We start from the raw sequence: 16,379 nt of genomic DNA on the forward strand, positions 1-16,379 counted from the left end.
TGAGTCTGAGATCAGCCTGGCACTCATAGCAACTTCAAAGCAAGACTGGGCTATATAAGGAGAGCCTGTCTTCAAATTTGATAGGAGAGACAGAAAAATTGATACGTACTTGATGTCGTCTTTATGATAGGGCATGTAAATGGACTCAGAATGCCTTTTCTGTCCTTTAAAATAGTGTGCCAGCTGGATCACCTAGAAGGTTCTTGACATTTATATGGGCAGGAAATCTTGATCTTTGTAAGAAAAGCAAGTCTAAAGCTGGGTGTGATGGCACATGCCTTTAATCCCAGCACTCAGGAGGCAGAGGTAGCAGGATCACTGAGTTTAAGGCCACCCTGAGACTACATAGTGAATAGTAAATTCCAGGTCAGCCTGAGCTAGAGCGAGACCCTACCTCAAAAAACCAAAAAAAAAAAAAAAAAAAAAAAAGGAAAGAAAGAAAAGTCTAGGCTCTTGAGGCTACAGAAATACCAGTGGATTTTAGGACCATGGAATTCTTGGATTTGTGCTACACACATGGATTTCTACTGTCCCAGTTCATAACACACGTGTGTCCCAAGAAGGTATATTGTATTACATTGAAGAAAAATAAAATGCAATACTCTTTCAGCATGGGGCTGCTTTTGGTCCACCGCAAGGTGGATTTCATCCTCCCTATTGGCAACCAGGACCTCCAGGACCTCCAGCACCTCCTCAGAATCGACGAGAAAGGCCATCATCATTCAGGGATCGGCAGCGTTCACCGATAGCACTTCCTGTGAAGCAGGAGCCTCCACAAATTGGTAGCTATCTGAGTTCAGTGAACCAAACTGGCATGATAACTTTGTCATTGTGAGAAGCATGTTTTTTTTTAATATTGTATTTATTTGTTTATTTATTTATTTGAGAGAAAGAGAAAGAAGCAGATAGGAAGAGAGAATGGGCATGTCAGGGCCTCTAGCCACTGCAAATGAACTCCAGATGCATGCGCCTCCTTGTGCATCAGTCTAACGTGGGTCCTGGGGTATTGAACCGGGGTCCTTAGGCTTCACAGACAAGTGCCTTAACCACTAAGCCATTTACTCAGCGTGTGTGTGTTCGTGCGCGTACATACTCTTAAGCTATTCTTGTATTTCTGTTATGGTAGAAGTAATGGTACTTTAAGAACCTCACATTTTATAGTCATAAACCTTAAAAGTACAAAAAATATAATGATCTAAATGTCAAACATAGTGAATAGTTTTCTTTAAATATTTACATGAAATGGTCTTTTCTGATAGAGTGTAAATTTTCTCTGGCTGTAGCATATTCAGTGTTGGCACTTCAGTGCTTTTTCTTTGCTTTTCCCAGAGTTTGTGAGATACAGTGCTGTCAGATTAGTTTTCCTTAAATTATTTCACTTCCCATAAATACCTTTGCAGGAAATTTCAACTTTTAAATAACATATGTGAAGCTAGCTCATTGCTAATAATGGTACATATTTATGCCACAGTATATCTGGGAAGTTCTAAGGCATCTACTACTTACCTTTTTACATATTAAGAAGGTTCTAACTTACTACCTTTTTAACCTACAAAATGAAGTCATCTTTTTTTGGGGGGGGGGTTGAGGTAGGGTTTCACTGTAGCTCAGCTTAGGCTGACCTAGAATTCACTATGTAGTCTCAAGGTGGCCTACAACTCACAGCAATCCTCCTACCTCTGCCTCCCAAGTGCTGGGATTAAAGGTGTGCGCCACCACGCCCGGCTTCTAAATAAATTCTTAATTTGAAAACAGACTATTCCTCTGTTTGACTCTGCTGAGGAAGCTGCTTAGTGTAAGAATTTGGCTGTACATTAGCCCATGGCACAATTTACTTGTTTTTAATCTTGGGCACATCATTTTATCTCATTGACCTTCAGTTTCCTCTACAAAGGAGATTGGATAGTAGGAATATTCTTAGGGTTTGTATGTGGATTAATGAGGTGATAGTTACATGTGCTTTTATTGTGCCCTGGCAAATCATCAACATTAGAGCATGGTTCCTGCTGCTATTAAAGGTATGGCTTTAAAGAGAAGCACAGGGCTGGAGGGATGGCTTAGCGGTTAAGGCGTTTGCCTGCAAAGTCAAAGGACCCAGGTTCGATTCCCCAGGACCTACGTTAGTCAGATGCACAAGGGGCGCATGCATCTGGAGTTTGTTTGCAGTGGCTGGAGAGCCTGGTATGCCCATTTTCTCTCTCCCTCTTTCTAGGTCAAATAAATGCATTAATTAAATTAAATTAAATAACGAGAAGCACAGTGTTAACCAAGTCTGCTTTTACTTACTCTTTGTAGAACATCAGGAATAAAATCATTTGTTTATTTATTTTACTGACTTGTAAATATTTTCTCCTGTGTGAAACAGATGCAGTAAAACGAAGAACTCTTCCAGCTTGGATTCGTGAAGGCCTTGAAAAAATGGAACGTGAAAAACAGAAGAAATTAGAGAAAGAAAGAATGGAACAGCAGCGTTCACAACTGTCAAAGAAAGAAAAGAAGGCTACTGAAGATGCTGAAGGAGCAGATGGCCCACGTTTACCTCAGAGAAGTAAATTTGTAAGTAGAACCCCTGATGTAAAACTTTGATAATTTTGTCAATGTGAAAATTTTTTTTTTTTTTTTTTTTTTTGAGGAGGGTCTCACTTTTTAGCCCAGACTGACCTGAATTCACTATGTAGTTTCAGGGTGGCTTCTAATTCATGGCAGTCCTTCTACGTCTGCCTCCCAAGTGTGCTGGGATTACAAGTATACGTCACTGTGCCTGTCTTTTTTTTTTTTTTAATGAGAGCGAATGGGTGTGCCAAAGCCTCTAGACACATGTGCCACCATGTGTATCTGGCTTACATGGATTCCAGTAACTCAAACCTGGGTCTTTAGGCTTCACAAGGCATGCACCTTAAGCCCTGTTTCTATTATTTTTGATAATTTCATACATGTACATATGCATTTGATCATATTCACCCCCCCCTGCAGTTATACCCCCTCATTCTTTTCTCCCATTAAACCTCTTCTTCCCAATTAGTCCCCTCCTTTCCTTTCTCCTCCCTCCTCTTTCTATTTTTTTTTTTTTCCTTTTAATTTTCTTTCTGAGCCTCTGAGTTAAGGGAAATCCTTTTTTTTTTTTTTTTTGTATTTATTAGCGACAGTGAGGACAGAGGTAGAGAGTGAGAATGGGCACCACAGGGCCTCCAGCCACTGCAAACAAACTCCAGACATATGTGCAACCATCTGCATCTGGCTTATGTGGGACATGGAGGATCAAACCTGGGTTTGCAAGCAAACACCTTAACCACTAAGCCCTCTCTCCAGCCCCTGACCCTCTGAGTTAAATTGGGGTAGGAGATTATTTCCTGGAGTATGGGCAATTTAAAGTGGCTACTCCACTGAAAAATGTGATTCCCTCAGCAATTAAGCAGATGGTTACCCCATAGCAGTCATGCTACTATTGTACCGGTGAGCACATTTTGCTTATCAGTTGATTATGGTAGTACACAGGGCCCATAGCTGGGAAAGATGTTGATGAGTTTTCTTCCCCAGCAGCCTACATAACACTTTCTAGCATATGAAAGCTGGTCATCAGGGAGGAAGCCTTCCAGCTCAGTTCTAACTTGATTTCTCAGTGTCGCAAGACTGTAGCATGTCGTGTCTTCAGTCATAGGGTCTTACCATCTAGTTTGGGTGTGGGTACATGAGTAATAGTAGTGACTTCTATTCTTTTGGTGACCGTTGTGGCCTTCCTCACCAGCAGCTCATAGGAAGGTATCCCACCCTGACACTACATTTTTCAATTAATAAACTATGGCTTCTGAAAGCACCTATATCCATCCATGTTGAGTAACTATATTCAGTTCTTTTGGGGGGGGGTTGGTTTTCGAGGTAGGGTCTCACTTTAGCCCAGGCTGATCTGGAATTCACTATGGAATCTCAGGGTGGCCTCGAACTCATGGCAATCCTTCTACCTCTGCCTCCCAAGTACTGGGATTAAAGCCACCACCACACCTAGCTCAATTATATTTTTAATTAGCTTACTTAGTAGGTGCCCATATAACTTTTTCACACATTTTTAGTTAAGGATGACCCTTTCCCCACCCCCTCCTCATCGTATCTGTGCTTGGCTATCCCCCATTAATGCTTTCATATCTCTCTACTATTCCCTCCCTTAGTTCTCTTTAACACCCCACAATGGCACCTTTCTAGCTTCCTGACCTCTGTAGATACCCACTGCAACTTAAACACAGAAACCTAAGACTTTGAAGTGGTATAGTTGTTTGATGAAGCAAGAGTCCTCTTCCTAGGGTGTGGTACTTGATACTAGAAAGTCACGAAGTAGACCTCATTTCCTATCTGCCCATTATGTAGCCAAAAGAAGTCGTCTCACTTAGTTTCAGGCAGGACAAGTGGAAGCCTTAGAACTCACCAGAGGTCTTTTTCATATTAAGTCATATGGCTTTAGGTAAAAAGTGCAAGTATATAACTGGAACAGTTCAGTAGAATAATACATCTCTTGTTCCATTTATCCAGAGTTCTATGAACTGCCAGGCACGGTAGTGCATGCCTTTTATCCTAGCACTTGGGTGGCCAAGGTCATGGTAGAAGGATTGCCATGAGTTCAAGGCTAGCCTGAGACTACATAGTGAATTACAGGTCAGCCTGGGCTACAGTGAGACCCTACCTCAAAAAAAAATCCAAAACAAAAATCCCACCAAAGTTCTGTGAACCATTTATTTCAGAACCATCATGCGTAATGGATATTTATTCAGTTGTCTTTGCGCATAATTTTTCTCTGCTTATTTATGAAACAAAGTCAAAATTTTCCTGAGAAAAGTAGGGGAAAAACCCTTATTTTTATAAGCCTTCTTAAAAGCTACACTTTGTAGGGTACACTTTACTGAATGAAATCTGTTGTGTCAAAAATGTAATTTAGGGGGGCTGAAGAGATGGCTTGGCAGTTAAGTGCTTGCCTGTGAAGCCTAAGGACCCCAGTTTGAGGCTGATTACCCAGGACCCATGTAAGCCAAATGCACAGTGGTGCATGCATCTGAAGTTTGTTTGCATTGGCAAGGCCCTGGCATGCCCATTCTCTCTCTCTCCCTCCCTCCCTCATTTTCTGTCTGTTGCTCTCAAATAAATAAAAATAAAAATTAAATTAAAAAAATTAATTTAGGGACTGGGCATGTGGCTCAGTTGGTAAAGTCCTTGCCTAGCTTTCAGTAAGCCTTGGGTTCATTTCCCAGCACCACATAAAACTTGGCATGGTAGCACATGTCTGTAATAACAGCACTTGAGAGATGGAGGGAGGAGGTGACATAGTAAGTTTGAAGGCAGCTTGAAAATGAAAACTTAAGTTTCAAATAGAGAATGTAACAATTTTTTTAAAAAGTGTACTTTAGGCCGGGCGTGGTGGCGCACGCCTTTAATCCCAGCACTCGGGAGGCAGAGGTAGGAGGATCGCCATGAGATCAAGGCCACCCTGAGATGAGAGTTAATTCCAGGTCAGCCTGGACCAGAGTGAGACCCTACCTCAAAAAACCAAAAAAAAAGTGTACTTTAGTTGTTGAGGAGATGGTTTGTGGATAAAGTGTTTGCCAGGTAAACATAAAACCTGAGTTTAGATCCCCATAACATATGTAAAGCCAGATGCAGTAGCAAGTGTCATTAATCCTGGCTCTTCTATAGCAAGAGAGAGAGGGTATGGACACTGGAGAATTTCAGGTTAGTGAGCCAGCTAGCCTGGAGAATACAGTAGTAAATGCCAAGAGACCCTGCTGCAAACAAGATGGAAGGTAAGGATTGACATCCAAGTTGTTGTTTGATAACATGCATGTACATGACACACCCACACTTACGGAATACATGCACAAAACTTAAATAGAGGATTAAAGGTGCAGCTCAGTAATAGAATACATCCTTGCATATTTGAAGCTTTGTGTTCAATTCCTCAGCTCCAAGGAAGGAGAAAAAGTAATTTTGAAAATAAGTTTATGTTCATATTTCTGTTTCATTAACTATACATTTGTACTACTGTACTACTTTTCTAGGACAGTGATGAGGAAGATGAAGATGGTGAAAACATTGAGGCTACAAGCAGTGGAAAGGTCACCAGAAGTCCATCTCCAGTACCTCAAGAAGAGCACAGTGAACCAGAGATGACTGAAGAAGAAAAAGAGTATCAAATGGTAAAACAATGAGTTTCTTACCACATAAAAGCAATCATTTTGTTTATTGGACATCTGAAACATTCAAATTTTAAGAATCTTGAAATAACTATGAACTATTTAATCATATTGATTTAGGCAAAGCATGTGTAAAGGCTTCAGATACCACTCCTCGTACCTTCCCACCCCTGTTGCAGTCAGGTTCACATTGCTGACAGAAAACACCCAACCAAGAGCAGCTTGTGGGAAAAAAGGTTTTAGTTTGGCTTATAGACTCAGGGGGAAGCTCCATGATGGTATAAGCAGAGGGTAGACATAGCCTCTTGGCTAATATCAAGTGGACAACAGCAACAGGAAAGTGTGTCAAACACTGGCAAGAGGAGGTTGGTTATAACACCCATAAGCCTGCTCCCAACAGTATGCTGCCTCCAGGAGGGTTTAATTCCTATTTGCCATCAGCTGGGAACATGGCATTTAGAACACATAAGTTTATTTGGGTGCGGGGAAGAACACCTGAATCAAACCACCATAATCCTCTTAAAAGTTTAGATAATGGAGCCAGGTGTGGTGGTGCATGCCTTTAGTCCTGAAGCACTTGGGAGCATCACCATGAGTTTAAGGCTACCCTGAAAATACATAGTGAATTCCAGGTCAGCCTGGGCTAGAGTAAGACCCTATCGGTTAAAGGCACTTGCTTGCAAAGCTTGATGCCCTGGGTTCAGTTCCCCAGTACTCATGCAAAGCCAAATGCACAAAGTAGCACATGTTTCTGGAGTTGATTTGTGCTGGCAAGAAGCCCTAATGTACCCATTCTCATATTCATTCTCTCTCTCTCTTAAATAAATAAACAAATTTTATTAACAAATTTTTAGATAATAAAGGGCTGGGGTGATGGCTCAGCAGTCAAAGATGCTTGCTTGTAAAGCTTGATAGCCCAGTTTCAGTTCCCCAGTACCAGCTTAAAGCCAGATGCACAACATGACACGTGTGTTCATTTGGAGCTTGTTTGCAGTAGCAACAAGTCCTGGCATTCCCATACATTCTCTTTCTGTCTTAAATAAATAATTTTTAGAAATTAAGGTAATGCTCAAAGTTCAAAACCTGCATGAAACCCAGTAGAACACTTTAATTGTTCTATAGGTTTTTGAAGGGTTTTTTTGTTTGTTTTTTTAAGTAGAAGTATTGAGAAAAATGAAAAGAATTCACTGAAGTATAAAACTAGAGAACACTGGGATTGAACACAGTTAAACATGATTTCATCGGAAAAATTCTTTTTACTTATTACAGAGACAGGGAGGGGGGTGATAAAGAGAGAGAGAGAGAATGGGTGTGCCAGAGCCTCTAGCCGCTGTAAATGAGTTCCAGATACATGCATCACCATGTGCATCTGGCTTATGTGGGTTCTGGGGAGTTGAACTTAAGTCTTAAACTTTGCAGGCAAGTGCCTCAACCTCTAAGCCATCTCTTCAGCCTGTAAAAATTCTTAAAGCCTTTTTCATGTACAAAGTATATTGTTACTTTATAAAATCGGGTCTATAGTATGCTGCATTTTCCATATTAAAAGGTGAGCCATCTTTGAAACAGTGATTCAGTTCAGTGATCAGAGAAGCTGAGAGACCAAGTTCACATTTCTTTTTTTTTTGTTTGCTTGTTTGTTTTTGTTTCTTTGTTTTTCTTTTTTTTTTTTCGGTTTTTCCTTTTTTAAAAAATTTTAATAGCATTTTCCATGATTATAAAAAAATATCCCATGGTAATTCCCTCCCCCCAGCACTTTCCCCTTTGAAATTCCATTCTCCATCATATTACCTCCCCATCTCAATCACTGTACTTACATATATACAATATCAACCTATTCACATTTCAAATAGTTGTTACAGTCAGGGCTAGTATCCAGCTCATTCTCTTTTTTTTTTTGGTTTTTCGAGGTAGTGTCACACTCTAGCCCAGGCTGACCTGGAATTCACTATGGAGTCTCAGGGTGGCCTCAAACTCGCGGCAATCCTCCTACCCCAAATGCTGGGATTAAAGGCGTGCACCACCACACCCGACAGTATCCAGCTCATTCTCAAAACCACTTAAAATGTTAGGATAGTGTTTTGGTTTACTTTATATTTGTCAAGAATAAAAGGAACCTAGCCTTTGTTTTCTTATTTCCCCTCTCAGGTTTTTAACCTAACCTTAAGAAACTAGTATTGGGGCTGGGGAGGTACATCGGTCAGTAAACTGCTTGCCTTATAAAGATGAGGACCTGAGTTCTATCTCCAGAATCCATGAAAAGAAGCCATGTGTGGTTGGCATGCATTTGTAATCTCAGGATTGGAGAGATAGAGATAGGCAGATCCCTGGCCAAGGCTTGCTAGTCTAATCTAGCATACCTAGTGAATTTCAAGCCAGTGAGAGAGACTGTCTCCAAGAAGGTAGACAGTGTTTGTGAAATGGTACCTGTTGCTATCCTGGCACATGCGCGCACGCGCACACACGCACACACACACCCCTAGTATTATGTTTACTAATTTTGTTAAATGAAAGGATACTCCCTCCACCTTAAAATTTCTGTTAAGTTTATTTTTATTTGTGTACACATGTGTATGTGTGTATGTTAGGTGCATGTGTGCTCCAGTATGCATGTGGAGACCTGAAGAGTCTGCCTTTCATTTTGTTTGAGACAGGTTCTCTCTTATGGTCTGCTGTTGCAAATGCCAGACTAGCTGGCCTGTGAGCTTGAGAATTTTTCAGTACTCTGCCTCCCATCCCCACAGGCACATTAGGATCACAGGCACATGTGCTACTTGCATCTGGCTTTATGTGTCACTGTGGATCCCAACTCTGGTTGTCAGGCACAGACAACAAGCGTTTTTAAACACTGGGCTATCTCAGACTTTTAGTCTCTGAACTAAAAATTCAATGTCTCGCTATATAAATTTAGAGCTTTTTGTTTTTCTGAAGACAAGGTATTACTATGTAGTCATGGCTGGCCTTGAACTCACAATCTTTTTATTTTCTCTTGAGTCTGAGGTTACATGTGTATACAACCACATCCAGGTAAATTGTGTAGTTTTTATTTAATACCTTTGATTGTAACTGTTTTAAAGTTCAGATGTTTTAGATAAATTTTCGAGATACTCTAATAGTGGATGATCTTATCTCAAAATGTCTTATTAAAATGGTTTTGCATTTTAATTTTTTTGGAAATAAACTATCAAATTACAACTAAGGTAGAAACATATAAAATATTCTTTAGATGTTGCTGACAAAAATGCTTTTAACTGAAATTCTACTGGATGTCACAGATGAAGAAATTTATTATGTAGCCAAGGATGCACACCGGAAAGCAACGAAAGGTATATTGTGGGTGTTCTTGGGTTTTGCTTTTGTAAGGGAATTTTGGTTTCATTGACTATTTTGGACATTTTTTATTGTCCTCAGGATTGCTCTCAGATATTTAACTATTCTCTTCTTGCATGTCTTAGCTCTTTGGGAAAGATTAGATTTGTAGACACCATATTGAAGCTATAAAAATACTTTTGTTTTATCTGGCCAGAGTACATGATAGCAATCAATAATGCTTCTGTACTGTAAAGTGCATTGTGGAAAATTTCTGATGTTCAACTTATTTCACCTGATTGTTTTAAATCAATACCATGCAACTGGTATATAACTTCTAATTCATTTTGTTTGAACAATGAGTTTTAAATTAGGAGACTTCAGAATTTTTAGTCTTATCAGTTATGATTCTTACAGAAGCTAGTGATTTTTACCTTCTCCCATGGTTTTAGTAACACTTTAAAAAGACATACTGAGAATAATATTAATTATGTGCCATATCTCAGAGATAAAAATACAGATAGAGTGGTCAATTACCTTTTGTCCTTATAGATTTCAGCTCACATCAGAATTATAATTTCAAAGCCAGACATGCTGGTTTACAATGAATGTCATGTTTTTAATGTTTCTTCTCTCCCCACAAAGCAGCAGTAGTAGTAGATTTAACAATACCATAGACTCTCATGACTATGAAATCGTGGCTATTTGTGTTAACATGTTGTTCCTGTTGTTGATGTGATACAAAGCTCCTGCAAAGCAGCTGGCACAGTCCAGTGCACTGGCTTCCCTCACTGGACTCGGTAAGTGTTCTCCTTACTTGCCAGAGGGCCTACTGGGAAAATCACACTTAACTGTGTCTCTCCACATGCTCTGTTTTGAAAATGGACAGTTCCTACTCAGTTATTTCAGTCTCTAAGGTTTATCTATTTTTTTCTGTCTAAAATATTCACAGTTGAACAATTTTAAATGTAATAGTTAATTCATAGTTTATTGGGGCAAGTTGTGTAATTATGTCATCATTAATTGCTCCAATGTGTATATAAAAAAATATATATATTTATATTATATATATATATATATATATATACTATATAAATACACATAATCTGTACTCAGTAGGTAATGATTTTGCCATGATAGTTATTGGGCTCAATTTCAGAATTACTGCATGCATACATGCATACCTTAGCGATTTATCAATACAGTAATGGTTTTAGTAATTTTTTTGAATTGTGTTGCCATGAGTCAAATGTGAACATAGGAAAGGGTTTATCTTATAAGAGTAATGATATGCTCATGATTTGCTATATGCATGGTAATATTAAGACTTTAAAGCTTGAATTTGCCTTTTCCACATCTTCATTTCATATTAATTTCTGTGAAGAGAAAGGGAAATAGGTAGAATAAAATGCCCGTGTGATTTTTGTTATAATTACTGTTTAGAATAGATCCCTTCTGGGTGGGGAGTAGTTCATCCCATTTCTTTACCAGTGAGAATTAGAGTATTCTAATTTTATTAGATAAAAATGGCTTAACATCCCACCTGACCTTATAAAACTTTGAACAATAAAAGACTTAATATATTCAGAGTCATTTTAAATTTTATTAAGGTGGTTGAATTGGTTAAGCTCTCGTAAGCTTCATTATTGCTCTTTTAAATGGTTTGAATAGGTGGGCAATAAAGCAAAGTCATTATTATTCCCCAATTGTGAGAAATATGTAAAAAACTTCATGGACCAAGGATTCTGTGAAATCCATAAACATTTGCATATATGCTTCTCCCCACCCTGAATAAGCATATTCTTTCAGGAATAGGCATTGGGGAAAAAAAAGAATGAGCTTTCTTCTCGGACCTTGAAAAGTTTTTAGTGGATAGTGTGACTTTTCCACATGACAGATTGAGCTTTATGCACACAGGTGGACTAGGTGGCTATGGATCAGGAGACAGCGAAGATGAGAGGAGTGACAGAGGCTCTGAGTCATCTGATACTGATGACGAAGAATTACGGCACCGAATCCGGCAAAAACAGGAAGCTTTTTGGAGAAAAGAGAAAGAACAGCAGTTACTACATGACAAACAGATGGAAGGTATGCCTTTAGAGTTATGTCATCTTGTCCAGTTAGACATGTACTTCTTTCTCTACACCAAAGTAAAAATGTCACTGGCTTGAACTTCAGGCTTGACTGTATATTGCATAACTCAAACCAAGGCCACATTCTCCTGTTTTTCTGCTTAGGAGCCATTCATTCAGTGGTTGTATGCCAAGCTACTTAAATTATTTTAGTTTCTTATTAAAGTTGTTGAGGGAAAAACACTGTTTTAAAAGGATTTTATTTTATTAGAGAGGGAGGGAGGGAGATTGGGCACATCAGGGCCTCTAGCCCCTGCGTACAACCTCTATACACATGCACCATCTTGTGCTTCTGGCTTACTTGGGTAGTGGGGACTTGAACCTGGGTCCTTAGGCTTCGCAGGCAAGCAACTTAACTGCTAAGCCATCTTTCCAGCCCCAAAACACTTTGTTAAAAAAATAAAGATTGTCTGTTTCTTTCTCTTGTACTTTCTTTTGTTTGTTTACTTGAATGAAAGAGAGAACATTAGCTAGCATGAGTGTGCCAGGGCTCCAAATGAACTGTAGGTGCATGTGCCATTTTGTACATCTGGCTTTACATGGGTCCTAGGGAATTGAACCCTGGGCCAGCAGGCTTTAAAATGAAGCACCTTTAACTACTGAGCAATTTCCTCAGACCTCAAAACAAAGACTTTTGAAATGAGGGAGTATGTTTGTAAGACTACTTACTACACAGTAGGTAGGGTATTTAGGAATAGTAAAAGAGCTAGAAGCTTATGTGCATGTGTGGATGTTGCAGGATGACTTGTTAGTCCATCTTCACCATCCACCTCATTTGAGGCAGGTTTCTCTGGATCTCACTGTTACTCCTTTTGTTGCCCTTGGTGAAAGGTTCCAGAAAATTCTTCTATCAGCATGTTGGCATTATAGAAGTCTACCATGACTTTTGACTTTTTTTTTGTTTGTTTGTTTTTTGAGGTAGGATCTCACTCTGGTCCAGGCTGACCTGGAATTAACTATGTAGTCTCACAGTGGCCTCGAACTCATGGGAATCCTCATGCCTCTGCCTCCTGAGTGCTGGGACTAAAGGTGTGCACTGCCACACCCGACCAGCTTTTGACTTTTTAAGGTGTGTTCTGAATATTGAACTTGAGTATTCAGGCTTCAGTGGCAAATGCTTTATATATTTGCATGATAATTCTGGGAATAATGAAAGAATATTGCAGTTTTTCTTTTGAAAAATCTTACATGGACAGAGTCAAAAAAATTAATACTAAGGCAGCTAAATTTTCTTGTAGGCATCACTTTTTACCTTTTTTATTTTTATTTGAGAGAGAGAATACAAATAGAGTGAGAGAATGGGCACACCAGGGCCTCTAGCCACTGCATTTGAACTCCATGTTCCACCTTGTACATCTGGCTTACATATTTTATTTATTTATTTTTCTTTTGAGGTAAGGTCTCACTCTAGTCCAGGCTGACCTGGATCTCATTGAAGTTCCAGGCTGGTCTTGAACTCACAGAGATCCTCTTACCTCTGCCTGCCATGTACTGGAATTAAAGGTGTGCACTAGTTCTTTTTACCTCTGAATTGCTATTACTGGACAAAACAGAAATCTCTTCCATTATAAGTACCCCTTCATTTTCATACTTTTGTTGCACTAACCAGAATGTAGCTGTTAAATACTTGGAATAGAGCTAGCCTTCAACTGAGATTGAAGTATGCCCTAGGTAGACAGTATCAGATTTCAAAGTTTTTTTTTTTGTTTTTTTTTTTTTTGGTTTTTCAAGGTAGGCTCTCACTCTAGCTCAGGCTGACCTGGAATTCACTCTGTAGGTCTCAGGGTGTCCTTGAATTCACAGCAGTCCTCCTACCTCTGCTTCCCAAATGCTGGGATTAAAGGCATGCGCCACCATGCCCAGCTTTTTTTTTTTTTTTTTTTTTTTTAAGGTAGGAGGGTCTTACTCTAGCCCAGGCTAGAAAAAGAAAGAAAAAAATTAAATTAATTGTGCTTGCTCCTTTTTTTAAAAGTACGGGTTCACTCTAGTTTAGACTGACCTAAAATTCACTGTGTAGTCCTAGGGTGGTCTTAAACTCATGGCGATCCTCCTACCTCTGCCTCCTAAATGCTGGGATTAAAGGTGTCTTGAGTGCTGGGATTAAAGGTGTGCGCCATCACGCCCGGTTTACTTGCTAGTTCTTATCTCTTTACTAGAAAGTTTTGAATTACTTGTGTGGTTTGTACCATAATTCTGTTACTGGTGTAACTTGATTGTTGTAAATCTGGTAGTTTTATTTTTGTGTAGGAGTTTTTCCCTTATATTCAGCTTTTTTTTTTGTCTTTTTATCTTTTTCTGTTACAGATGAAAAGCAACAAACAGAAAGGGTTACAAAAGAGATGAATGAATTTATTCATAAGGAGCAAAATAGTTTATTACTGCTAGAAGCCAGAGAAGCAGATGGTGATGTGGTTAATGAAAAGAAAAGGACTCCAAATGAAACTACATCAGTTTTAGAACCCAAAAAAGAGCATAAGGAGAAAGAGAAACAAGGAAGGAGTAGGTCAGGCAGTTCTAGTAGTGGCAGTTCGAGTAGCAATAGTAGAACTAGTAGCACCAGTAGTTCTGCCTCTAGTTCCTCGTACAGTTCCAGCTCAGGGAGTAGCTGCTCTTCTTCTCGGTCTTCTTCTCCTAAAAGGAAAAAGAGACACAGTAGGAGTAGATCTCCAGCTGTGAAAGCTCGATGCAGCAGGAGCAGAAGCTACTCACACAGGATGAAACTAGACAGCAGCAGGGCTAGAGTGAAGGTCAGAGACCGGAGGGGATCTAACAGAAGTAGCATGGAGAGAGAAAGACGACGGAACCGCAGCCCTTCCCGAGACAGACGCAGAAGTAGAAGTCGCTCAAGGGATAGACGAGCCAATCGTTCCAGTCGCAGTAGGAGTCGAGATAGGCGTAAATTGGAGGATCAGCGTGGCAGTGCTAGTGCGAGCAGCCATAAGCATAAAGGTGAGGCTAAAGAACAGGAGAGGAAGAAGGAGAGGAGTCGGAGCATAGACAGAGACAGAAAAAAGAAAGATAAAGAAAGAGAACGTGAACAAGATAAAAGAAAAGAGAAACAAAAAAGGGAAGAAAAAGATTTAAAATTTATTAGTGAGGATGATAGGTTAAAAAGAAAGCGAGAAAGTGAAAGAACATTCTCTAGGAGTGGCTCCATATCTGTTAAAATCATAAGACACGACTCCAGACAGGATAGTAAGAAAAGTACTACCAAAGATAGTAAAAAGCATTCAGGTTCTGATTCTAGTGGAAGGAGCAGTTCTGAATCTCCAGGAAGTAGCAAAGAGAAGAAGGCTAAGAAGCCCAAACATAGTCGCTCGCGGTCGGTGGAGAAACCTCAAAGGTCTGGTAAGAAGGCAAGCCGCAAACACAAGTCTAAGTCCCGATCAAGGTAGTACACTTTTTAAAGTATTCTGTCTGATTTTTTAATTGAATTTATTCAAAGTTGAAAGTGTCCTTTCTCTCTCTTTCTCTCTTTAATAAACTCAGTTTGGTACTTGTTAAATTATTTTTAAATAATGCTAGAAGTCCTATATAATGGTATTTATTTAAAATTGCAGATTTTTAAATGTAAGATACATTTTTATTTTTAAATTTTGTCTTTTCCCTTTTTTTTTTCAGATCTACAACCCCTCCCCGTCGTAAGCGCTGAGGAATGATGTGGCAAGAGTGCCATGATGTTGTTTTAAAAAATTCCATGAGTTTTAAGGGCTTGTCTCATTATAGAGGCACATTGTGGCTGTGTAGGTGAAACCAGATTTTTTTTTTTAATCTGTAAATAGGTGTACTTTTTCCAAATGCTGCTCCAAGTTAATGGGATTTCTTTGTATTTTTTTTTCAAAAAATAGTGCATAATATGACTATAAATATGACATTCTCTTTCAGCTGTAATGTTCTTATAATTATTCTTGAATGTACTGTGATGTCAATAAAGCTCTTTAGTTCATTTTTGTTAAACTCTTGCACCTTAATTTTGATTTTAATCTAAGGAACGTACTTTTATAAAAGGCAGCTGGAATTTTGTATAACAGGTTTTAAAAGTACTTCCTCCCACTTTCCCCAAAGAACATGGTTTTACCTAATAGTTTGTTGAAGTTTGTAAATTGTACCCATTGACTTTTGTCAGATTCCAACCTTAAGGGTGTGGGAGAGGCCAGAAAATGACCTTCTTATTTGAAGGCCTCTAATCAGCTTTCTAAACTTTTTATTTTGGGTATTTTCAAGTAATATATTCTGTGTGTGTATAAAATATGGTTCACTCTTGTAAAATGAAATTGCTGGAAACAAGTCAGAACACCAGTAGTTACTTGTTATGAGAAATTGTGTTTGACAACAATAGTCAAGTCTGGAACTATATTTTATAGTCACCCACTTTCTGTTTTCATGCATTAACAACTAGGATTATTATTGAAATAGGACTTACAGTTCAGTATATTTATATTTTTAAAGTATACTGTGACCTCAGCTCAGTAGAGAAATGCTGTTATTGCAGGGTTGTGTCAGAGACATTAAAATGGTCTGGTTTTATCAGTTTCCAAACATGATCAGTGAGTGGTCTAGTTTAAGGCACTACTTTTGAGTAGAATGAGGCTCTCGAGGCATTTTAAATCAAGTGCTCAACTGCTGTCAGGCTCCTTTTTTTTCTTTTTTAAGATGATGTACTTAGTAGTGATAAATTAACCTTTGGAAACAAACACTTTCAATTTTTTTTAAGGTTAAAAAGTACAGAACACAAGTTTTAAAAGTATGCCTTCTTACCAGCAATAAT

General features: G+C 38.9%; 1 protein-coding gene across 2 annotated transcripts in view; it reads left to right on the forward strand.

The window, feature by feature from the left end:
• The window catches only part of Pnisr (PNN interacting serine and arginine rich protein), a 28,675-nt gene extending 13,107 nt beyond the window's left edge, over nucleotides 1–15,568 (forward strand). Inside the window, exons 5-12 of one of the 2 annotated variants that reach the window (XM_004660593.2) lie at nucleotides 611–782; nucleotides 2,366–2,556; nucleotides 6,039–6,176; nucleotides 9,397–9,496; nucleotides 10,226–10,279; nucleotides 11,397–11,567; nucleotides 13,916–15,002; nucleotides 15,233–15,568. In XM_004660593.2, coding sequence (XP_004660650.1) covers nucleotides 611–782; nucleotides 2,366–2,556; nucleotides 6,039–6,176; nucleotides 9,397–9,496; nucleotides 10,226–10,279; nucleotides 11,397–11,567; nucleotides 13,916–15,002; nucleotides 15,233–15,263 — 1,944 coding nt within the window. In that variant the 3' untranslated portion in view covers nucleotides 15,264–15,568. The remainder of the gene's footprint in view (nucleotides 1–610; nucleotides 783–2,365; nucleotides 2,557–6,038; nucleotides 6,177–9,396; nucleotides 9,497–10,225; nucleotides 10,280–11,396; nucleotides 11,568–13,915; nucleotides 15,003–15,232) is intronic. The other variant, XM_045155016.1, reaches the window with a different exon arrangement.
• The last annotated feature ends 811 nt before the right edge of the window (nucleotides 15,569–16,379 follow it).

This window comes from Jaculus jaculus, chromosome 7 (assembly GCF_020740685.1).
Source record: "Jaculus jaculus isolate mJacJac1 chromosome 7, mJacJac1.mat.Y.cur, whole genome shotgun sequence".
Taxonomy (NCBI): domain Eukaryota; kingdom Metazoa; phylum Chordata; class Mammalia; order Rodentia; family Dipodidae; genus Jaculus; species Jaculus jaculus.